We start from the raw sequence: 25205 nt of genomic DNA, 5'->3' as shown, positions 1-25205 counted from the left end.
AGGCACTGGAAATATCCTGCCTATTTAAAGGTCCAAACATTGACATCATCAGCTCGGGGGGTTGAGCTCACCGTGTCAGTTTTTATGAGAGACTACATTATGTCACGGATCATTTACTAAGAGCTGTGATTTGATAGTGAACAAACATGCAACAAAGTTTGAGGTCATGTAGAGCATCTGAGCTCACATACTGTATACGGTGGGGGAACCTGGCATACTAAAGCTGGGTTTCTTTTCTAAACATCGACAGGGACTGGATAAGACAACATAACATAAAACACTTGCACCATGTCTGTGCCAAGGCCAAATTGGCATGGATGTGGATGTAATGACACCAAATGCCCACTGGGTGGGGACATTTCTTTGATTTTTCTGTGTAGGGCGTCAAAATGGCAGGAGGAATTTGGAGTGGTATACTGTGTACTGTGTATACTTTTTGAAAGTTGTGAATATTTTTGACTTTTATTTAAATATGTCTGTCATAAAAAAACATTATAAATGTTAATATGACATAAATTTGCCTGTGAAAGTTCAATCATGAGGTTGCTGTAATCGCATTGAAGACGGAGTCTACCTTCATGGCAAACAGTGATGGTTGCTTTAGGGTTGCTGTTGCAGCTTATTGCTAAGCAACTCACTTGTACACAGTGTCTGAGCAACGCAGCATCATGTTCCCCATGTAGAAAAAAATCAGGCCACTGGAATAGAAATGAGAGACAGGAGAGCTGAGAGTTTGGTGCTACACCTTCAATGAATTTGCTTGTTTTATTTTAAATCTGTAGTGTCCCATTTGTCTTACATAGCTGAAAATGTAAAAATCACATTGCATTAAACTTTAAATGACGCTCAGTCGTACAAATTAGAGTACATGCAAAGATGTTTGGATGTTTTTGTTTAGTTTTTTTGGACAGAAACAAATTATTTTATTGAGTTAATTTGATATACTATGCAGTACACTTTTGGCAATGTCACTTCCTGTCCGCCCGCCACTCTGCTGTCTTAGCACCACTACATATTTATAGCAACACACACGAGCATAAGTCTTATTTATATCTTAAATTGATTATTTTATGTTATTATGTCTACTATATTGGGTAATATGGGTGTAAAGGCAACTATAGGGATGTTATTTCATGTCTAAAGGGCTTTAATGATGTTAAAGGTCATATTCATTAGGCTGTAAGCAGGTTTTCTATGCGCTAACTACAATCCTACTTTGCAGAAATTCACTTATCACGGCCAGGTCTGGAACCAATTAGCCGCCATTAATAAAGTTGAATACAATATAATTGAAATGTCAGGCCTGTGTATGGATTTCAAAACCAAGATGTGCGTTTCCGCATCCGTTGACCACTTGACAGCAGTGTTATCTTACCTTTCCTCCTCTCCCTCTGCAACCAAACGGCCTCTAATGCTTTGATTGATGACTTACTTTCGCTTTCAAAGTGGGTGCCTTCCCACAACAAATAAAAAAAGAATTGCTTGTTTTAATTACATTTAATAATCATATAATGATAACATACTGACTAAGGCTGATGTTTAGCTTGAAGCATGTTGAGTCATCATGATATTAGTAAAGATGACCTCTTAGTCACACAGCATGCGGGCCTGAATATGCCGCACTCCCGTGGTTGGTATGGCAACTGAGCTCTATCAATATTGAGATGGCTCGAGGTGAGGCAGAGCAGCAGAAAACTGTCCTGTTAAGCGAGAAACCTGATCCAATTCAGCCGCTTGGTGACCATCTCTGTGGGAACTAATAAATAAATGACTCGGTGCCCAGGTTTCATGGATGAATCATTTAAAGAACATTCTGTAATAAATGCTTGCCCTGTGTCTTATATTTAGCATCTTATATACACAACCTTGATATGAAGTTTATTTATTGAATTGTTTTACTGGTTATAAGATACTGTGTGTGTGTTATTTGTTACAGGAAGCAGGAAGCATTTCAAACCAGGAACACCAGGACCATCAGCCTGTTACTGTTAAGGGAAACCAGACACTCAAGGCAAACTGTTGTTAAACCACCCCAACAGGCCCTGCAGCACATGGGAGTGGGTTGGGTGGTGAGTGTTACTACCACAGGACAGAGAGTAAAATGAGGGATGAATCTAGGAATTTTTAGCAATTATACCTGTACATATACCAATACAAAATATTATTTGGATGTTTTATGCCAGATCAGTGTGGCGGATTTGAATACACTACTATACCAGAGCTGATCAAAAAAGCATGTTTGGGTTGAACTGGTTTAACACAAGTAATCCTACTCCACTTCAATAATGCATAGACCAGGAGCTCTACTGAAGACAGTCCTTTTACATCAGCTGCAAAAGTGATAACAAAAGTTTAAACTGAAATTGAAAAGTGAAAGTGAAAGAATGGCAGGGGCTTTAGTGTTTATTAAAGCCAACCAATGTAGGTCAAAGTATGCAAAGAAGTATATAAATACTATGTAATTTCATGTAACATACTACATAAATAATATATTTCCTTAAAATGTTATATCCAAATGCCCACAAGGTATGCTGGGTAGTCCAGCTGAACAATAAAGAGTACTGCAAGTCATGTTGCTCAGTATATGCTATCGCAATAGAACATCCACATCTAAACATTGTGTTATAAGTGACACAGCAAAGCAAATGTGTCTAATATCTAACAATATGTTCATTCATTCATTCGTTTTCTATCGCTTATCCTCACAAAGGTTGTGGGGGTGCTGGAGCCTATCCCAGATTTTTCGTGAGTGAAGTAGGGTACACCCTGGACTGGTCGCCCGCCAATCACAGGGCACAAATAGACAAACAACCATCACACCACACTCACATTCATACCTATGGGCAACAATATGTTTAATTAATAATTACTTTTATTTACAGAATACACCACCGGTCAACAAAAAACAAGCCATGGTCCACAAATGGCCCCCACGCCGCACATTGGATAACCCCGACTGGTCTTTCATGTGATGCAACACACTCCTATCAGGCTGCTGGTTGGGGGTGGAGGTATCACATTTGTTTAATCAAATCATTTCAACTGCATTTTGACTAAATGGCTCCATGGTGTTGTTTTGCCTAATTTGGATATGATCTCCTTCCAGAAGCACCTTTTCTTAAATATTGATTTTATAACTCATTAATATAGTTCTCCATCAACTCCTCCCATTCATTTCAATGCATCCTTATTTGGGAGGAGAGCATGTGCCATTCATTGAATAAAGGCGTACTTTAGGCTTGGCTACACAATTTATATCCAATCAAATGGAAGATGGAGACATGACTGGGCGGGACTACAAGGGAAATCCTGACACACATTGGCTCTTTCTGACTGTTAGGGCGGGGCTTATAGTCGGAAGTGTCCGCCGACTGGCTCAGCTGTCATCTAGATGAAAGAGGAGAAACCATTTACACCGGCCGTCTGGGAAATGCAGAAAAGGGAAAAACGCTGAAATATGGCGACATCAAAACGATAAGGTCATGACGCTGAACTGAAGGTAGTTAGGCCGACATGCTATCGATGAGCTATGATTGTCAGTGCTTTCAGAACCGCGGGCTGGATTGGGTTGCGTTGTTTCGAGGTGAAAATTTGATGGCTAGGCGGTGTGACATTGAACATACAGGGCACGAAACAGACGAGGTCGTTTAAAGAGCCAAGCTCCTTTTCCAACTTGTCATCCCCTGGAAATTTCCACCGGATTTTCCTTTATAATGGTGTCGTGAATATTGCTTTCTTTTCGTTGGGCACTGTTATCCACCGAAAGCGCTCAATGCTTACCAGCTGCTTTGCAAATATGCTAACGTGACAACGTCCCTTATGCTAGCTTAGCGGCTCCGGGAAGGGAAGTACCCTACATTCAGAACAGACGTGGAGACGTCATCAGCATTTTCCTGTATTTAAATGGCTACGTGTGAGCGGGTCATTGCTTAGAAAAGGAAGAATACTCGATAGGGGTCCATGCTGTTTCCCCAACTAGGCAAATGCACAAGACCGCTCGGAGGTACTTTAAAATAGACTGACTGGCTTGCCTCTATGATGAAAAGGACACATGAAAGGTGGTGGAGTCGATGTTAGCTTGCTGCTAGCTGCGCAACGACCTTTGCAGACGTCAAAGCAGGCTGCTAGCTTATGCTGGTTCACTTGGGTGTTTTCCCTGTTTGCTTAGCCTGGCGAGATAATGATTTATTTTTTGTGGTATAACCCAGACATGGTGCAATCTACACGAGTAATCCACTGCTATATTTTAACTTGTCACTCCAATTAGACATGTCACCCGTTCTACTTCTTCCTATCTCTTTATTTCAGCATAAAGAAGTCGGTGAAAGCCAAAGGTCAAGTGAAGATTTACTGGGTGTCCTAAATGGGGGACTACGGGTTTGGAGTTCTGGTGAAGAACAGCAGTGGCAACAAGTCTGCTTTCCCTGTAAGGATCCCTCCTCACCTCCAACCCCAGCACCCACACCACCCCTCCAACCCCCCCAGCCCCCCCTCCTTTGTAAACAACACCTGCTCCACCAATGGGGGCAGTGCTTGGCTGTTCCCTGCTGTAGCCCAACACAGTAACATGCAAGATGAGATCCTGGAGTCGGACAAGTCGAAGGCTTTAGACCTCCAGGACATGCAGGAGAAGTCTCAGGTCCAGGCCCAGCCTCAGGCCCTCTCTCCGGGCCAGCAGGAGGCCGGCACAACCTTGGGGGAGCTCGAGGGAGCTCTTCCTGAAGACGGCTTATTGGAGAAAGGTTCTTTGGAGAGCAGTGGAGGCAAGGAGAAGCTAAGGATGGAGTCTCCAGTGCTTAGTGGGTTTGACTACCAGGACACCCTGGGGATGGGTACAGGGTGCACACAGTCCACCTCCTCCTCGCTGACGAGCTTCAACAACTGGTCCCCTGCTGTTCCATCCACCCATTCTCCAGTGGTTGGTGATGACGTTGGGGGCTTTTTTGGTCCTGCTGGCTCGAACGGCAATGCACCACCTTTGCTGTTCCAAAGCTTTTCTCACCACACCGGGCCTGGCTTTGGCGCCGGAGGAAATTTCACTCCTCAGATCGGACCGGTCACACAGCACCACCCTCCCACCCCTCACCCCCAGCCCTATCACCCTCACAGCCAGGGGGTGCCACCGCAGCACCGGCGCTCCCCAGCTAGCCCTCACCCGCCTCAGCCCTCCTTCCCTCCGCACGCTCATCGCACAGGAGCCTTCCCCCAACTGCCCCACCTCACACCTGCCCAGAGCAAACACCCTTCACCCTGGGGAAGCTACCAGAGCCCCTCCACGCCTACATCGACCACCTGGAGCCCTGGGGGATATGGAGGCTGGGGGGGCACACACGGTGTTAGGGAGTACCGACGTGGGGTAGGTGGAGGAATGACAGGCCTTAACTCCATCTCTCCGCTGAAGAAGTCCTTCCCCAACAATCAGGTGAGAGACATTTCACCTAAACATTCATTTTTGTGTATGCTTAATTTAAATGAGAAGATACAACTCGTTATGGATCCACAGGTTCCTTCACAGAAGTTTCCCCGAAATAGCTCTGGCTTCAATCACAAGGGCTGGGTGGAGGACGCAGTGAGCCGCAGTGATAGCGTGTACCCTTTCCAGGTGAGGGCGTTACTGCAGTTTCATTCATTGACGTTGTAGTTTCATTCAGTTTTTTTGTGTATTTGTGATCCCCAGAGAGAACATTGTACAATGCTAATCTTATTGAATGCACTCAGCTGTATTCAGTGCAACAAATGCACCATTGAGCAAAACGGGATACGTGACGGGGTCATGTGTAGATCCTTAGGTTACAGGATAGTAATCTTGTCCACCCTGGCCCTTGCTACTGCCCTCATTCTGTGTCTCTGCGCATACTGATGCTCTGTGCGCTTTCAAGCTTTCTCCCTGCACAGTCAGCATGTTGTGTGGCTCCATTTTAAATGCCCTGCATTTTGTTTTGTGTCAGGGCATTTATTCATAGTGACGTAGATGCATTTGCCCCTCTTTTGTAGCACTGCATCTCCTTTGCTGTCATTATGTATGTATGCAGTCAATGCGTAGGCCCAGCTTTCTACTCACATGATGGCTAACTGTGTCAGGCCTGCTGTCGCTGCCTCAGATGGAGATGCGAAGCTGCGTGGAGGCTAATTGTTTTCTTGCTCTCTTTTTAGCAGGAGAGAACCCGCTCCTTTGATGGTTTTAACATGCACTCTCTGGAGAACTCCCTGATTGACATTATGAGGGCTGAACAGGATTCCTTGAAAGGTTAGTTCCCACACAAACAATAGTGCGGAGAAGATCCCGCTACTGGCTGTAAATAAATACAGCCTTATTTCACCGTCAGAAGATACTTTTCATTGTATGTAGTACACGGCAGATGACAATGTATAAATATTTTACAGAGGATTTTGTCATGCTATTTTCTAGTCACTGCTGGCTGGTTAATACAGACGCTTAACAAAAATTGGACATTTTTATACTGTGTACCTTCAGAAAGGAACACCTGAATAACTTGAAAAAGCAAAGTGTCTACGTTTACATGCAGTCAAATATCTATCATAACTGGTATATTAGCAGTAACCCGGGTTGCGCGCAGCCATGTAAACACCAATAACCCTTTTGAAAATTATTTTTTTTTACCAAATTGGGCTGCTATTAATCTATGGCAAAAATGAGGTCATACCAGTTCCAGTTCATGAAGTTGTGGTGTAAAGGCTTTCCTGTTTTGTCATTCACTCTAGGACGCTTCAACTTCTCTCACCAGGGTGGAGACGGGCCTCTGCCTATGAATGGTATGTCAATTACATGCAGAAAAAGACACAGTGTCGAACACCAACGGGAATGTAAAAGACCTGAGACATAATGCAAGAAATTCCTAGTCTGATGTTAGTTACCTTCTCTGATGCTGAGTGACCACCATTTTACCTCTGAGGCAGTTTCAAGGTTGTTGTTGTTTTGTTTTACATGCAGCGAGAAGTTATGGCAGAAGACGAGGTAATTCTTGTCTTTGTGTTTTTAAAATGGTTCAGTATTATTTCATTTTGTATAAAACAACGTAACAATCACACATGGAAAACATTGAATTCTTTCTTCGGTCTTGTTCAAGGATAGAGGTTCATGAAGGAGATGCATACCTGATGTAGTAGAGTGTTCTTTTCTGGCCAGGTCATTCCTCGCTGTTCCCCATGGAGGATGAACGCTCTTTCGGAGAGGATGAGACCACAGACCAGGGCCTTGGTGGGCTTGGCTCAGCACACTGTTTCCCCCACCTCAACGGAGAACGCATAGAGCGTTATTCTCGCAAAGTGTTTGTTGGAGGGCTTCCCCCAGACATTGACGAAGGTACAGACATTGCTGTGAATTTGTAAAGTATATGTATTAAATCCGAAAGTGAAAATTCACTTAAAGCAGTTGAGTCTGGAACCAATTAACCATTATAAACGAGGGTGTTTTTAGACCTGGCCCACAGAGCCAAAATTGCAGGAATTAACGTACGTACTGTACTGTACGTACTTCCCCCTGTGGAATGATGCCATAGTGTTGCATCTATGGCTAGTAACGTAAAACCTTTCTAAATTACAATTAATCAACAATTATCCACCAACTTCTATGTGGATTTGGATGTGGGACTTAATAAATATCCACTCATATATATATATATATATCCTAATGTGTGTTTTGTTACAGATGAAATCACTGCCAGTTTTCGTCGTTTTGGTCACTTGTTTGTAGACTGGCCTCATAAGGCAGAAAGCAAATCTTACTTCCCTCCAAAAGGTGAGATCTAACACACTTTTGTATTTAGACTCAGCAGCACTGTGGTGCTCATTTCAATCCTACCTTTCCAGGGTACGCCTTCCTGCTCTTTCAAGATGAGAGCTCTGTTCAGGCTCTGATTGATGCCTGTATTCAAGAGGACGGCAAGCTGTACCTGTGTGTCTCCAGCCCCACCATTAAAGACAAGCCTGTGAGTGTGTTTAGCCCTTTTTTCCATTGCATGGTAGCCCACTATTAATACTTAGAATTCCGATTCTTGGTGGCTGATCAAATGTTCCAAGCATAAGACATAAGCTGAACAGCAGTCTATACACTTCAATGTAATATAGCACCTTGTTTTTATTTTTAAACAGCAGGTTAACTTGTGTTTAAATCTTAGTCACATTGCTCTCTTTTTCTCTCTCTCTCTCACACACACACAAACACACACAGTCATGCCTAAGTTCACAGTTCGTCCCACAGCAGACTTGTATGTGACAGGTCAACTGTTGTGTAAAGACTGATTAACAAACCACTTTATTGAAAAGGTTTTTCTTGCTTTAAAAGTTACTCTATCACATTCCTAAATCTATATGTCTGATATTGTTTACCAGGTCCAAATTCGACCCTGGAACCTAAATGACAGTGATTTTGTCATGGACGGCTCCCAGCCTCTGGATCCCAGGAAGACCATCTTTGTAGGAGGTGTCCCTCGTCCCCTACGTGCAGGTACATCTGTTGTTGTGACCACCAAGTGCAATAACACCAATTTAACCTGTACGCGATGTCATTCCAGCGGAGCTGGCCATGATCATGGACCGTCTCTATGGCGGAGTGTGTTACGCTGGTATCGACACAGACCCTGAACTGAAATATCCAAAGGGAGCGGGGCGAGTGGCTTTCTCTAATCAGCAAAGCTATATTGCAGCCATCAGTGCCCGATTTGTTCAACTGCAGCATGGGGAGATTGATAAACGGGTGAGTTTCCCTGTTCGTATCTTCAACGAGTGTATCCTGTTCAGTTCCATGACACGCTGCAGTCCTGTGCATGACTCCAGTTGTATCGTCCTTAGTTTCACCACGTGTCCTACCCTTTGTGTCTGCCAGGTGGAAGTGAAGCCATACGTACTGGACGACCAGCTGTGTGACGAGTGCCAGGGAACCCGCTGCGGGGGGAAGTTTGCGCCTTTCTTCTGCGCCAACGTGACCTGTCTGCAGTACTACTGCGAATACTGCTGGGCGGCCATCCATTCCCGCGCCGGCCGTGAGTTCCACAAGCCCCTGGTGAAGGAAGGTGGCGACCGACCACGGCACATCTCCTTCCGCTGGAACTAAAGGCAAGGGATAAAACCTAGGAATGGGGCGGGATGGAGGGAAGGAGATATGGGGGTGACTATGATATGAATATAAATGCACTTTTCTTTTAAGTTAAAAAAAAAAAAAGAACTTAATTTATATATTTTTTTTAAATTGGGCCCTCTCAACATAGTAACTGTTAAGAAGAGTATGAAATCCCATTTCTGTTTTGACTTAAAGTGTGCATGAACATATGAATGCATTATATTTGGATTTCGATGTTTTCTTACTTGACTGTCATTTTGTTTGGTGTTAGCTGGCAAAGCTGCTTACATTTGTTGTCAAGGGTAACAAATTTGAATTGAGGTTCACAATACCTAAATCAGTATACTGACTGCGGAAGCTGCATTGAAGAGGGTGCGTTTTCTTTTTGCTTGCAAGTTTCGAGAACAACTACCATTTACCAAAGTTTGAGTGCTAATCGGTTGGGTTTGAACAGAAGAGGAATGTCGTTTTAGATGGCGAGTTGATTTTGTTTCAAGCAGCTCAGTGTTTGGGAACTGGCCAACATCACACATCAGTCTCTCCTCAAGTCTGGCAAAGCTGTGTTTGAACCGCTTGCAATGGTTTTAGGTCTTGGTTTAAAAATAGACGCTTTGTAACCAGAAAGGGCAAACCAAAGATTGGCCTAAAACGCATCACCAAGAGCAGATGTCAATCTGGGGGTTGTCGTCGGGATACGGTGGTGTCCTCTGGTGGCACAAGGACGAGTCAGGAATTTCAGCTCATTAAGGCCCAGCCCCTCCGGGCTCAGGTATTGGCAGTAGTATTTGCTCGCTTTATATTGTCAGGGATATTAGCACTGGAAGCTAACATGCTAATGTAGTACAAACTAATGGGAATGCACAGTCCATTCTCCCTGAGCTGTCCTCATGGTGTACCACTGCACGCTCTACTTGGTTTGGAGCTTCTATCACAAGTGTTGTGGTTGGATATGGTCGTAGCTAGAATTTGCTGTCACAGAGATAAAGATATTATTTTATACATGGCCTGCTGATTTTTGTACAGTGTTTTATAGCTGATTATTTTGTCATGGACATATATACATTTATTATGCACTACTTTTCTAAATATTTTTTTCAATAGTCATTTTAGGCACATTTTTCACAGATGGGAGAACTCCTTTTGCAATACCTCATTTTTTTCACTTGGTGAAAAATAATTTTGTACCTTTGTTACTAAGATATCTGCATTTATGGTAAACTTAATTTAAAAAAAGAGAGAAAATGAATGATATTAATATAATTTTCAATTAGCTTTTATATATTTAAGTGCTGGTAAATCTGAAAATTGTCTGGTCTATTGGTGTGATTCTGGAGCTTCAAAAAAAAATAGGCTAGCATTAGCCAGTCGTACATATGATTCTCCTCTGCCCATTCAACATAATTACAGGATCCTAAGGCATGGCGCAAGACCCTTTCTAAAAGATTTTGATAGTCTTGGAAAAAAAAAATTATATATATATATATATTCTGGTATTTCACTCTTAGGTGTAGTTGAGTAGAATAAATGTTTTGGCTTTGGTCAACATGTAATCATCCTTCCTATCACCTGAGTGGATATCAGCTCTTTTGAATATTTAGATCCTCTTTCTGGAACTGCCTGTAAGTTCTACTTCTTCTAAGTCTAAGTCTTCTTGGCATGCATAATTATGTACTACAGAAATAACATGGCTAGTGTTGATGCAGGACCTAATGATGTAACGCACTAGATCTCCTTACTTTTCATTGTCTCCTTGGAGATCACCTCTCTTGTAGCCTCTCTTGACATGACACAGACATCATGTTTATGCAATCTACACCATGACAACACTTTTGTAATGTAGAGGACACTCGCTAGGACATAGGTGAGAAGACTTGATCACTTGACCCCCTTTTGTGATGTGGCATGCTTTGGGACATAACCTGAATGTGATTTAATGTTGCAAGTTAACTGTGAGCCATTATGTGCAATACTTATTCTTTCCAGAGACAAGTCTTCGCAGTAAAAGTCATTGAATTCATAAATCATGCAGTCACGGTTGTGTTCTCCTTTTTTTTTTCATGCTGATGTCTGCAAGTTAAAAAAAACCAACTAATTTATACATGAATTTATTTTTAAACATTTAGTTTTGTGCTTACTTATTTTGCTACTACCATGTAACTGTGATTGAAAACATTGTATATACAAGGTTGATAATGTACTTTAGCATTTGCTATATTTTCAATTGAAATGTATAACTATGATTTGGATCAGATTTTTGTTATATTTTTGGGGTGATGTGTTTAACTTGTTGATGTGTCTAGTTTTTCTAATTGCTGTTTTGTGCTCTGCATTTTCAGATGAAAAAGAATATTGAATATGTCTCTTAGTATTACTTGATTGCAAGATTTCAATAGTTTTTAATTGTATGCTGGGAAGGTTATATTTATTGACTTTTTTTTTTTACCAGATATCATTTGGATTTTTATTAAGTAATTTCACATTTATACGTAAGTTCTAATTTTTATATTTTTCCTCCTGATTATTTTATGCTACAATACAGACATCAGTTTTTATAGCTGGTTTGTAGAAGTGAAGTAAAAACAAAAGATCTAACGTCATATTCATTTGCTGCCAACCTTGTTTGTAACTGTATGCATACATTGAAGTATTTGTAATGTGAGATGTTGAACGAATAAAACAGCTGTGAGGAAGAAGGAACTGCATGCTGATTTCACTACTGTGGCATAATACTGGATATCCGCCACTTTCACAACTGGATATACTAGTGCAACCATATTTGTGTTTTCCAAAAAGAGAATGGATACTTTACATTATCATTGACGCATATTGATATGTAAAGTGATGAGGTTTAGCACTTTGATGGTCCTTGAATGCTACAGTATAAACAAAAATCAGCCAAACAAATCATACCTAATAGTATAAAAGGTGATCTGCACCGGTATTTATTTAGTTTTTAACATTTTTATCAAATAACGTCATGCAGAGAGGATACACAGATATATCAAAACATTAATTTCCGTTGTATTGTTAGGTAAAACCCATAAATAAAACTAATTAGAGCGCGCTAATGTCTCCCTAGCCCGAGGTGGGATTTTTTACAATTTCCCAGTTTTATTGAATGCACCACGAGCCAACAACACAGGTATGATATCATATTTGTTACACATCAATCTGTTTTATCCTGTCAGACTGATGTTACGTTAATGAATTACATAGCCTAGCATATGCTAACACAGCTGCTGAGGCTAGGAAACAACACGTTGTAGGCTGACTAATTCACAAAGTCGAATAAGATGCTAAACAACTGGCACAGAAACTATCAAGTTGGGTTCATCCACCCACCGGCTTCCACAGAAGCTGACGAACCAAAACACGAAACCAGACAGATAAATGAAATCAGTCAGAGTTAACGTAATAAGTCTGATGGTGGCTAATTGAGTTAAAGCTAACATGGGAAGCGTAGCTGATGCTAACATAAGCGAATTGAGTTCAAGCTAACATGCGAAGCATAGCTGATGCTAAGATAATGCTACTGCTTAGCAAACTGGGCCAGTCAAATAATCAATCAGAGCTGCCGAACAAAGTATAAAAACGAAGTTTGTTAAAGTTACATTGTAGTTTACGGGGGTGTTTAACACTTTGAAATGTGTGCATTTTGTGTGGGTGCTACATAGTAGAGGAGGGCACTACATCACATTTTCAAGTTGATCCGATACCAAGGAAATACCGGGACAGTATTATATTTTATATTTATTTTAAGTGGTCCGCGTGCGTTATAATGTAATCATAAAAGCTGAATTGCAAATATGAGGTGATGCACTGTGTTGTATGTCTACAAAAATGAACAGATTGCAGTAACACTGAGGGAACGGAAACGGGGAGGACCCACTTTCCCACTTCTGCTTTTTCCACCCACTAGTAAATGTCCCATTCTAATGCATGCTGTGGGTGAGTAATGTGTCTTTACATTCATTCCCATCATGTCCTAATAAACTTGTCTGTCTCGGCATGTTTCAGGTTGCTTCAACGATGAACGAGAGGTGGATTGTTTTGCTATTTATTTCAAGTGAGGAGCAAGGAAACACCTTCTAAATTGGACTTGTAATACCCTGACATTGCCTTGAATAATGTTTATTAACGCTGACAATCACGTTTTCTGTGATCAAAGATGCATGGAGCGGAGACTGGGGCGTCATGTTCAAGGATCAGTGTGCTTTGGAAGGGACCACACTGCGTATTGGGTGCAAGTATGACTACCCTTTTGGTCATATTGTCACTTCAGCTGCCTGGTTCAAAGGTCAGCGGAGGTCTGGTCAGTGGGTCCTGTATTCCCTGCCAAGTTTGCCAACATCGGCGTCAAGCCAAGTTCACTTTGAATATGTGGGCACCTACCGGGGAGACTGCAGTTTGAAGATCAATAACTTAAAACGTTCCGATGAAGGATATTACTTCTTTCGTTTTGTGACCACATTCAGCAGCTGGACCAGCAAACGTCCACTTTATTTATCAGTGAAAGGTAAAAACACACATATGACTGCTATTTGTGATGGAATATCTTTTAATTCAAATGTTTTGAATCAAAAAACAGAATTGACGGCTGTTTTGGAGCCAAGCACAGTGACTGAAGGCCAACGGGTCACCCTGTCCTGTGAGACGGGTTGTGCCACACAGCTCCAGACAGTGTGGTACCGAGATGGGAAACTGGTACCAAATCCGGTCTTCTGGGCGAGAAAAAATAATTCTGGGAACTACCATTGCACTGTCCTTGGACGGAAGTCAGCCTCCGTTGCTTTGAATGTTCAATGTAAGTACTGCTAATACTGTGACTATGATATCTTGCGGCATGCAGTCAGGAAAGGCAAGCGAAGACAGTAAAATACATAGAAATGTCATTGAAGAGACCCTTTAAGAACTGTTGCATCCTGACTGAGTCAGTAGTGCATGAGCTAAAAGGTGCTTGTCACTGCCGTTCTTCCATAGAGAAGCAGCAGCACAGCACAAAATGCATTCTGATCCTGATACTACCCTTGGTATTGATACTATTGGTGTCACGCGTGCTAACAAAAAAATACCAGATGTCTGAACATTAATCTGCCTTTATGTGATTGGCTAATCTGATTTCTTTTTCCAATCAGATGCTCCAAACAATGTTGTGTTCTCAATGAAGCCTGCAGGACACGTCCTCAACGGAAGTGCAGTGACTCTCAGCTGCAGCAGTGATGCCAACCCACCTGTGCCACAGTGTGGATACAGCTTGTTTAAGGACAAACAGTTAATAAGTTCTGGACCGAGCTACACCATCTCTTTTCCTCAGCCCAGCCATAGTGGACTGTACCACTGCCAGGCCTCCAATAATATCAGCAGGAGGGGCAACACATATGTTAACTCTCCTGAGGTGAACCTAGATGTGCAGTGTACGTATCCCAAAGGTCTACTTGTTTTCTCATGCCAGTCCATAAAATAATGGCAAAGCAGTGTAAATGAGATTTTCATATAGTCTAAGAAATGTTTCCACCAGATCTGCCAAGTGTTGCCGGGGGTAGCAGTGTCAACATAGCATGCAGCAGCGCAGCCAACCCTGCAAACCGCAGCTTCATCTGGTATAAGTGGAGCAGCCCCAGCTCCCTGCTCCAAGTGGGCTCAGGACAGGTACTGTCTCTTCCCTCCACGAACGGATCCCACACTGGAATCTACCTCTGCCAGGTCAAGAACCTTCTTGGGGTCACCAACTCGACAAAAGTGCTGCTGGCAATGGAGGAAAATAACTCTGGTTAGTTCCTGTTAATGATACAAATTAATGGCGTAATATTATTCAGAGCCTACAGAGGGAATTATTCTTTTTGGTTGATTTGTGGTTTCCCTGCACGATGTCAGAGCATAGAAGAGATACCAGGGGACAAACCAAATGTAAATGATCTAGCCAAAGTGTTCTGTTATGCATCTCCACAGGTCATCAGGCCCTACTGATACTTGCTGGATTTGGAGTGTGTCTTTTGGGGACCCTTGTCATAGCTCTTCTTTTGCTGTGGTAGGTGGGAGTATGACTCTGCATTATACACTCCTGATCAAAATGATAAGACCAGTTGCAGGAATTTACAATTTCAACTGTTGTAAGTAGCACTTCAAAATGAAGAAATGAGAGTGAGTCAGGATTTTATTGCAAAAAAACATTAAACGGAAGTAGGCGGTTTATCATTTGATCACAAGTTTAAGACAATAGTACAATGAAACATAAAATCCCCCTAAGACAGAAATAAAATGTTGAAAAAAATAACACAGTAATGAGTATCTGCGCCATTCACCTCAAAAAATACTCTCCCTCTCATTTCTTCTTTTTGCATGTTGACGCTCCAATTAGAACCTCCTTAAAATCTAACTGTACAAAATATCAATTTTTTCAATATTTCAACTGGTCTTAACGTTATTACTGACAAATGTTGGTATTTTTGGACTTCCCCAGTGAGGAATTTTTCAAGTGTTGCAAAATATTGTGTTGCAAGTGACAAGTGACAAGCTTACAGAATGTTTGGGATGCTCCGATACCAATACTGATCATATGGGTTAACTGTACTGTACTTATTTATGATGAGTGCTATTGGCCAAGACCACTGTTAGTCCAGCCGCTCCAAATTTGCATAACAAAAACATAAAATAACGGTAAATTAAATTTCATAGTACAGGGAAGGTGTGGCTCACACCTTTACTGGCAGAGCAAATCTATTTAGCATGTCAGGGCATGTAGATCAATAATACTATCTGCCCCAATGGATGGACAGGATACACACACACAAAAAAAAAAATAATAATAAAAAAGACCACTGTTAGACAGCAGTTTTGGGTTTTGTTTTTTTTTTTGCTTTTGTTTGTGTGAAACCATTTGTGTAGTATTTGATGCAAACCTGACTTTAATTTATTACATGTTTTGGAGTAACACGTCAGTCATTCATTTTTTAGATAAAGATAAAATTAACAGAAAAAAATAATATAATTCTGCTTAATTTAAAACAGAACAAAACCGTAGTTTGTTTACCAAGCAGCTCGATCTCCACTCAAATAGTGTGGCCATCATGTTTAATATATTTTGTGGTCATATATATATGTATACAGTAATAAAAAAACATGTGAGAACGTGCATACTTTATATAAAAATGTCTCATTGTCTCATATTGTCTTATTCATTTATCTCCATGCTAGGACCAAACACAGACGTGAGCATGAAAAAAGGGTGAGTATCCTTCTTCCATCCATCAACTCAAGAAAAATCACAAGAAGGCGAAACTTGGAAACAATTACAGACCGCAGGCATACTGAGCTCGCAACCGACTTGACGTCGTTACTCGCACGCCAACATCATTATCATAAAAAACTGAAATTTGAAATGTTTGTGGCACATCAGCTAACACCTCACTACTCTTTACCCCTCAATCAGGTGCCGTTACATTCCCAATATGTCAGACATGCAGATGCTGAAGATCAGTCCAACAGTATTTATGCCAACGTCAACATATCAACACCGTCTCCTCAACCTCCACCACGCAGATACTCCAAGCAACAACATGCTAATGTCATGCACCAGTATGGGCATGTGAAAACACGGCGCCATCGCTCACAACAAGCACGTAATGGCCGCTTCTCCAATTCTATTGATAAACATGATGAGGTTACTTACTCTACAGTCACCATCCAAGCCAAAAACCCTCGAGAATCCAGGTCAGTTTGCTATAAAAACAGTAATTAGTTAGTGCTGTTGGATTAATATTAATTTTTCTGATTTCATCCACAGGTTCAAAATGGGGGAGAATGACACAACAATATATTCCGTTGTGGCTAATTCCAGATGAATGATACAGTTTTAGCAGCAGCAGCATTATGTGACTTTCTTCACATGATATTTAAGTGTTTGTGAGACTCATTTTGTGATCCTGTGCATTAATGACTCGAAAATAGAATATTTACTTATGCAGTATTTCTGTAAGAATTCCCAAGAATGTTTTTTTTGCATCAATAATACTATACTGTACAATAAATCCCAAACCACACAATTTTTGACTGTGCAGTTTCTCTTGTTCGCTCATAATAAATACAAATAAACACTGTTAACATTGAGAAATGCTGCTTAAAAAAATATTAGTCATATCTAGTGAGTGTCTGGTTTTGGTGACGTCACCAATGAGCTTGCTTCCGCCACCTGCTGGAAAAGAAAAGAGGAAATTACCATTTCTACTTTTTACTGCTGGAACAATATTCATAGCGTCATGATGTCGAATAAGAAAGTGAATTTAGCAGTGCTGTGCCAAAAAAATGTTTCAATTCAAAGACATGGAGCACAAGAGGAACAGAGTAAATACGGCAATGACGTGTCCGTGAAAAAGAAGACGAGAAGTGACAAAATGTCCGGGCTACTAAAAGTAAAATTCCCAAAGTTAGTCAAACCGTCTGTGGCCAATGATATGAGCAGAAAGGAACCTAATATGTGCATGTTCACCCTGCCAAAAGGTAAAGCCAATATAAACATATTTCATATTTGGATAGCAAGAAAAGAGTGCTAGCTTGTGTATCTACGTACACGAGCTAGCATAGCCAGCGAACTGAAGGCTAGCCATGTTTTGCAACAATATGTTCTATAAAATTGTGAAGCACTCTGGTTTAGTGTCTTTCTGCATTCAAACTATATTTTGACACTGCAAACATGTCTTATCAAACACACAAAATATGTTGTTTTCAATGGTTTCTTCTGTTTTTAACTTTATTGGAAAAGATTTCATCGTTGACAATGTTGTCAACTGGTTCCACACAATTTAATCTTATCTCAAACGCACTTGCACCTTTTTTGTAGTATTATTGAACTGTAGCTAAACACAGACTGTGTCTCATTTTGAATACCTCTGTGTCTTATTTAATTTTCAAGCATAAACATGTGCTAAATGAACTGAAATACTGAAATAAATATTCCGGCAATTCAAGACACTGGCCACTAGGTGTCATTAATAACACGCACCAGACTTGATTGCTAATGTCGTTTACCATTTATATCACAATTTGTACAATAATGACGTAACATAATAATAATAATAGTAATAATCATCACTATAATATTAATAAGGGTTACTGACTTTGTACTTCAGCTGCAGCACAACTCAACTCAGTTGTTTCAATCAAGTACATCATATTATTCTGTGTGTCCCAAAATAACATTAAACTTTTCTTTTGGCAGTTCCTGAAATGGTTTGTGACCCTGTTGAAGACCCTTTCTTTTTCTCCAAAAGACAACAAAGCAAAGTCTCCAATGAGAAAGAGAAGGTAAGTCCCTCTTCAGAGAGCATAAAACTGTATTGTTGACCTGCGTCTTTTAAAGCTCTGAGACGTTATATGACATTAAATACAGATACAGACACAGCATGTGGTTAATCAATGATCTCAATGCCATCTATGTTGTCATTGATGTACTGTGTTGCTTCATCACAATGATTCATTAGCGGTAACAATCACAGAATCAGTCTCCAGGATCATTATTTATGAATATGCAGCACTTCTTAGTGTTATTTTTTCTTGGACAGGCAAGACTTTCTGTTCTCAGGACCATCTCTAAGATGGCGGAGGAAAACAAACTCATCAGGGAGCGTCTGGCCTCCCTCAAAGAGACCGCCTGATGCAGCATCAGATTTCCATTCACAGTTAGCTCACTGTTAAGAGTTTCATTTGATGGGAAACGTGTTTATTGTTTTTGTTGTACTTATTTAAATAGTCTTTGGCTATACATTTGCTTTGGTTTTGTTTCTACTGTGAGTACTGTATGGACTTTAGCATTTTTCACTTACAGAAAGGGAGTTGGATCTCTGTATGTTTTGGAATTGGCTAATTGCACCCAGTTAATACCGTTTAACATCGTGTTTTGTTAACAATGGTTTTGACATAAAATATATGCAGAAATGTGTACTGAATTTTATGACATACTGAAAATGTCATATACAGTAATGCTTTTCAATGTAGCGGCAGTCAGTGGAAACCACATGGGCACATTACATGAAACATGAACAATACAGCGAGATAAAGAATAAACCTCTTATTTGGTTCTTGCTTGAGAAACTCTATTTGTGTCTGCATGTAGAAATAGTAGAATTAGCACTCATCTTTCAGCATGATTTTGTTAGGCTCTAACTACAAAGTTATTTCCTTCTTTCCTTTTCTGTTGTTTTTTCTATTTGACCGAAAGTCCAGTATGGGAAAGCAGCATTCATTTGGTCCCCCAGTGAGAGACAGACCCAGGAGGAAGTCTCTCATTACTGATATCAGTACACAGCAAAAACATAATTGGCACTTCACACCAAGTTTTTAAAAAAAAAACAAATTTATTAAAAACAGAATAAAAAAAAGTGTCTTCAATGCTTTTACTTTTGCTATACCCTCCACTTTTTCAGTGCTTTGGTTCCGGTTTTCCAATAGAAAAGCTCTAATAAAACATTCCACTGTTCTCAAATATCTTAATTTTTTTACACAAAATAAGAAAAAATAAACAAATCAAGAATAAATCATATCGCCTATATCTTCAGAGATAACATGTAAATGCCACACAGAGTGTAAGATTCAAACCCTCGACCTCTGGGCTGTGAGGCCACCATGATATCTATAGGCACTGTGAAGGGGGTCAAATTTTAAAACGTTTTTAAAAAAGGAGCCCAGGGAAATTCATGCAATTCGTAATAGTTCCACTAGATGTCGCAGCCTCCCATCAATCTCTCCCCCTAATTTCAAGCAAGGACTTGAGTACTGACTGATCAGACGTTAATGCATTCATTCTATGCAAGTCAAATACTTTTCAGAACACCACAGCAAACGTATCATCCTAGATGGAGCTTTACATGCTGACTTACTTACAGGCACTTAGATAACGTGTGTTTAATTCGTCATGAGTGTCCCAGTGAATAAAAGATGGTAGTGTAGTGTGCTGTACGGCTGTGCTCTTGCTCTTGTATGTGATGTTCTTTAATAAGCACACAGCTTCTTTGTTTGCTTGTATCAGGCGCTCATTCCATGATGCATGTGATCTTTTTTTTTTTGTGAAACAAAGCAGTCCTGTTGCATTTAAAGCAAATGTTTGTGCTATCCTTGCCTGTCCTGTTCCAGCCAATTAAGCAAAAGTGAGATTCAAAGGGAGCATTTCAGCATCTCTGCACACTGAAGCTGAGACAAGTAGCCTACACGCTTCATATCACAATAGGAAAACAAATCGGACAGTCACTTCTGGAGAGCGGGCCTGTATTCTGAGGCACGATGAAAAGAAAGGTGATGGAGCAAGAGCATGCTTTTATCTGTTCTTCAAAGCTTAGAACAGGTGTTGCTGCTCCAGACAATCCATCCTCTGTGCCTCATTGGTCAGTTTACTTTCAACCTTTGTAGGACGTAGCGTGAAAACACAGTCTACTCTCATGGCTGTCCGCTGACTTTTCTTCATATAGTTTTTTACATTTTATTTTATGTACCGTACGTATTGGCTGCACAGTGGACAAGTGGTTAGCATGCAGGAGACCCGAGTTCAATTCCACCCTCGGCCATCTCTGTGTGGAGTTTGCATGTTCTCTGAGGGACTCTGGTTTCCTCCCACATTCCAAAAACATGCTAGGTTAATTGGCGACTCCAAATTGTCCATAGGTATGAATGTGAGTGTGAATGGTTGTTTGTCTATATGTGCCCTGTGATTGGCTGGCGACCAGTCCAGGGTGTACCCCGCCTCCACCACCAGATTATGACAGACGGTGGCATTTTGGACACCTATTTTCCTTATGGCAAGCCAGTGTGCCTTTCAGATGATTTTTAAGTGTTAAGGTTCAGTTACATACAGTACTTTTGCTTTAATTAAGTGTCTAGAGTTGTCACTGGGGGGAACTTGATCCTTGTGTGTTGAACACACATGCTCATACACACACAGAGAGAGAGACAGACACATCTCCCAAATGCCACCTCGAGCAGTTTCCTTCCTTTGTTGACTTCTTTCAAATGGTTTGAAAGAAAAGACCTCGAGCCCCGTTTGGCCAGACATGACCCATTTAAACATAAGGACATGCTTAAATGTTGTTGCTTTGAGGTTGTCTAAAAAGTTTCCACTGGTGTTCCGGCTGTAGGTTGTTGTTTTTTTCTCTACTGGAAAATCAGGCACCCAACAAGGAAAAGAAAACATCAGGGAAATAAAAAACATTGATTTCTTCCATGGTTTGAAACATCTAACACTTTTTTTTCCCCTTTCTGCCCCATTCTTTGTTTTTCACCGCCTCCCCTCTCGAGGCTGTCACTGTAAGAAAATACTACCAAGGAGACCAGAATTCTGGATACCGCATTATTTTATTTTCTATGCACATTTCACATAATCGTGCCGGCAGACATTAATGTTTTGGTGAAACACACAAATTCGACGACGCACTCTTTGGTCATGAATTGATTATTGATAAACAGGAGGTGGGCTAAGCAGAGGAGCAGACTTCCAGATGGGACAATTAAAGAGGATTAACATTGCATTCATCTCCACTTCCGCTCCTCCCTCCTCTCCTTATCCCCCACCCCTTTAAATGTTTATGTAAAAAGGTTATAAGGGGAGACTGATGTGCTAATATTTGTCAGCCTTAACTGCAATACACTCTGCGTAGATATTAAAATTAGTTTTTGCTCCAGCTGAAATGTCTACATTGGATCCTTTTGAAAATGTGATAAAGTGACTCAGGACCTTTTGGAGGATGTGGGATGTTTGGAGGTGGTGGTGAGTGCCCACTAGCACTTCAAGACCGATATGGACATTCAGGATGTAATTCAAGAATGCTCCATGTAGTTTTTCCCCCTAGGACACAAAAGTTTAACTTTTTACATCCTAGGTTAAAGTAATGGCGCATTTCAGAAAAAGAACATACCAACAGTGAAATATGGTGGTGGTAGTGTGATGGTCTGGGGGCTGTGTTGGCTGTTTCAGGACCTGGAAGACCTGCTGTGATAAATGAAAGCATAAATTCTGTTACATTCAAGCGTTGTTTTTTGTTAAATTATTTGTTTGCTTTTTTGTTTGTTCTATTTTTCGTTTTCTTTAGTTTAACTTTATCTTTTCAGTGTGTCGTGGGCCAATAAAAAACAAGCCAATGGCTGCAAATGGCTCCCGGCCTGCATTTTGGTGACTCCTTCTCAATAGCGCCCTCTGTCAATGAATGCTATTTTGGGACCCATTTTCAGACATCTACCACATATCACTTTTCATCAGGTGGGGTGTGAAAGATTGTGCGCCCGCAGCGGGTGGCCCAGCTTGACCCAAAACTGGCATGAAATCCAACATTTGCCAATGGGTCGATTTCTGGCTCAGCATAGAATTGAATTGCTTTCAAAAGCCATGTATATTTATGAATTTATCGTACTGTCACTTGTCACCCAGCAACCCACAGAAACATGTTTGTGTGTATTTTTTTTTATAGAACAAAAGCGGAGAAAGAAGCAATGACTGTGTTACCAACTGCCTGGTGGTGAGTGACGTCTAGCATTGTAACTTTCTAAAAATATAGCACGAACAATAGCATTTAACATAATAAATGTAAGTTGAACCTCATGTTATGATCTCCATGCATCCTCTCACTGTTTAAAAATGCAACATAACAGGTTTGTCCTGTGCGTGAAAGGTTCAAGCATCCACCAGTCTAGCAATGATGATGATGAGCAGGCCTGGGGACACTTTTCTCTCATCGACCTCGACCTTTGATTTCTGTGTGGTGAGGCAACAGGCGGAGAATCGTATTACATTGCACAGCGTGCCCTCAAGATGGCTCGCAGCAGCTACACGGGTTAGTTTACTGTTCCGTTTCCTGTCATGTTGTTGCTGGATGAGTGCAGAGGACAGATGGTTGCTGGCTGTTTTTTTTTTTGCTCTTGTTGTGTTTTAGCATTAGCAGCAGCCCTGTAGAGACCACACGACAGGTGCCAGTCTAAGCACATAAGAGGAAACAAACATCGTGAAATATTTACTCATATACACATGTTGGACACAATATCATGTGACAAGGCCTGTTGCTTGTTTAAAGACAAGATTGCAAACATATAATTATTAACAATACAATATAATTATAATTTGTTGCATAATCGCATATTTTGAAGTTGCTTAAACAACACTTCTGGTTCGGAAGGTGGGTGTAACCTACCACACATTCATCATCATCATCTTGCCCTATGTCTATCTCCTTGTGCGGGCCCAACCAAACTTTCAGAGGGTTAAAAGTGCCTTCTTATACTCTTTTGATGTATATTCTCCCAAAAATAGACCAAATAATGTTGACTTTCTTTGACCCTCCTATGGAAGTGAAAAAAGCGGCACAAATGCCCGCCTTCAGCACCATCCTCCTGTAACAATGAATGTTTGAGGTGTTTCTATTCCTGGCCCATCTGGGGACGCTGCTGTCTCCCTCTCCTTGTGTTATCCGGAACATCTTCTCTTATCATGTCTTTCCCTCTGCTCATCCGTATACCTGCAGTGATTCACGGCCTCAAATATCATTTGGCTGCAACGTCACCCAAATAGTCTCTGATTCCTCTTTAGGGATAATATAGCCCTTTGTTCATTGCACAGCACGCATTATTTACCTTTTTAGTAGTTTTTCACAATAATAAGATCCTCTTTGTCAGCACACCAGAGTACTGACGCTACAGTTCACAATTTCATGCATGACAGAGCTGGAAAGCAACCTGGAGATATGATGATGGTGCTGGGCTGAGCCAATGAATACAAAGTACACAGGCTTCCAAGAAAAAAACATGCCCTTAATAAAAACAAGGTTGTTTTCTGAATCAACTACAGAGACCTATACCAAGAGGTTACAACGTTGCTACTTTTAATATAAAAAAATAATGAAAAGTTGAGTGTATGTCTTTATATTTTACATTTGATAATCAACACGCAGGAACTACTACACCATCACCAAATTAAACTAAACCAGAAACCATATTTCTAAACCTAACAAAGTTGAGTTTCTGCATCTTCTGGGCTTCATGAAAAATAATTAAATTGAGTTGTTTTTCTTATATTTTTATAACCTGCCTGCAATGTGTTTCTCCTTCCCTCATCTCTCTGCTGGGGATGTTTGTTCAGCTTCTCACATGTCTCTTGTTCCACTTTTTACATAAACGCAGCGCAGCCTCTAAAATACGTCTGACTGTTAAGAAAAGAAAAAGTAGTCATAGTACAGGAAAGTCCAGAACTTTACACAAACAAAGCCGTTCTACAAGATAAACAGTAGTGCAGGAAAACCCTCACACTTTAGGACATAGAAAATACAGTAATAAAGAAATATAATAATTGGATTCACAGTAAAACAAAGACAACTCCTTGCTATACCAGTGGTTGTCCTACTTTCTTGAACTATTGTCCCAGGATAATTTTCTCGTCTCCTCCCAGATCTCCTCGTAACAGCACATGGAACCCACAACCCTGCTAGTATTCATTAAGCTTTTGGTTGACTTTTATAAAGTTCATTTTCACTTCCATGATGATGACTTTCCTTTTCTTTGGTGGAAAAAATGCAACAGTCGTTTTTTTCTCCATTTAGTATCACATTTTCATTCATTCATTTTCTACCGCTTATCCTCACGAGGGTCCGGTCGCCAGCCAATCACAGGGCACATATTGACAAACAACCATTCACACTCACACTCGCCAATTAACCTAGCATGTTTTTGGAATGTGGGAGGAAACCGGAGTACCCGGAGAAAACCCGGGGAGAACATGCAAACTCCTCACAGAGATGACCGAGGGTGGAATTGAACTTGGGTTTCCTAGCTGTGAGGCCTGTGTGCTACCACTTGGTCGCAGAGTACCTCATTTTCTCAACAAAAAACCCTTTATTGTCATTATTAGTACACCTTTTTAACAGATCATTTTTTGTGGTAGACACCATCAGAAAAATGTACTAAATGATTTGTATTCCTAAATCAGTACATGTAACCCTACATCTAGTTCCATCATGTTGTTAGTGTAATCATGGGCTTAAAAGGTTCAGCACAAACAGTGCACACGTGAATGCTGATTTAATGAAAGGCGACACACTCCAGGAGTTTGCACTTTCATATGGGAATAAATAAAAAGGTCAAGGTTGTTATCCTGAGTCATCAA

The 25205-nt window shown here is 40.8% G+C and overlaps 2 protein-coding genes and 1 long non-coding RNA gene across 8 annotated transcripts; all 3 read left to right on the top strand.

Moving 5' to 3' along the window:
• The first annotated feature begins 3353 nt into the window (after window positions 1-3353).
• LOC131110557 (cytoplasmic polyadenylation element-binding protein 4-like) lies at window positions 3354-11772 on the top strand. Of its 4 annotated transcripts, none has more exons than XM_058063777.2 (12): window positions 3354-3499; window positions 4309-5422; window positions 5504-5602; window positions 6157-6247; window positions 6724-6774; window positions 6953-6976; window positions 7148-7324; window positions 7670-7759; window positions 7831-7949; window positions 8353-8467; window positions 8535-8716; window positions 8846-11772. In XM_058063777.2, the coding sequence occupies exons 2-12, from the start codon at window positions 4364-4366 to the stop codon at window positions 9071-9073; spliced, it is 2235 nt and encodes a 744-aa protein (XP_057919760.2). In that variant the 5' UTR covers window positions 3354-3499; window positions 4309-4363; the 3' UTR covers window positions 9074-11772. The 4 variants fall into 4 exon arrangements, with proteins under 4 accessions (XP_057919760.2, XP_057919758.2, XP_057919761.2 ...); XM_058063775.2 differs by having other exon boundaries at window positions 6154-6247; XM_058063776.2 differs by lacking the exon at window positions 3354-3499 and adding an exon at window positions 3555-4003 and having other exon boundaries at window positions 6154-6247.
• A 373-nt stretch (window positions 11773-12145) lies between these two features.
• Window positions 12146-17111, top strand: LOC131110398 (sialic acid-binding Ig-like lectin 16). Of its 2 annotated transcripts, none has more exons than XM_058063479.2 (10): window positions 12146-12221; window positions 13097-13145; window positions 13248-13595; window positions 13668-13883; window positions 14215-14493; window positions 14598-14849; window positions 15029-15107; window positions 16274-16304; window positions 16509-16789; window positions 16863-17111. In XM_058063479.2, exons 1-10 carry the CDS (start codon window positions 12198-12200, stop codon window positions 16918-16920), a joined length of 1617 nt encoding a protein of 538 aa, XP_057919462.2. In that variant the 5' UTR covers window positions 12146-12197; the 3' UTR covers window positions 16921-17111. The 2 variants fall into 2 exon arrangements, with proteins under 2 accessions (XP_057919462.2, XP_057919463.2); XM_058063480.2 differs by lacking the exon at window positions 12146-12221 and adding an exon at window positions 12867-13027.
• A 122-nt stretch (window positions 17112-17233) lies between these two features.
• On the top strand, window positions 17234-18964 carry LOC131110663 (uncharacterized). Of its 2 annotated transcripts, none has more exons than XR_013625279.1 (3): window positions 17234-17487; window positions 18294-18379; window positions 18637-18964. It is a non-coding gene; the product is annotated as an uncharacterized LOC131110663 (long non-coding RNA). The 2 variants fall into 2 exon arrangements; XR_013625278.1 differs by having other exon boundaries at window positions 17234-17501.
• Window positions 18965-25205: the final 6241 nt, after the last annotated feature.

Source organism: Doryrhamphus excisus, linkage group LG22 (genome assembly GCF_037039965.1).
Source record: "Doryrhamphus excisus strain RoL-2023G ecotype Guam linkage group LG22, RoL_Dexc_Guam_v1.1, whole genome shotgun sequence".
In the NCBI taxonomy this organism is placed as follows: domain Eukaryota; kingdom Metazoa; phylum Chordata; class Actinopteri; order Syngnathiformes; family Syngnathidae; genus Doryrhamphus; species Doryrhamphus excisus.
Note: the sequence above shows the minus strand (reverse complement) of the source record. Positions and strands in the feature narration are given on the sequence as shown.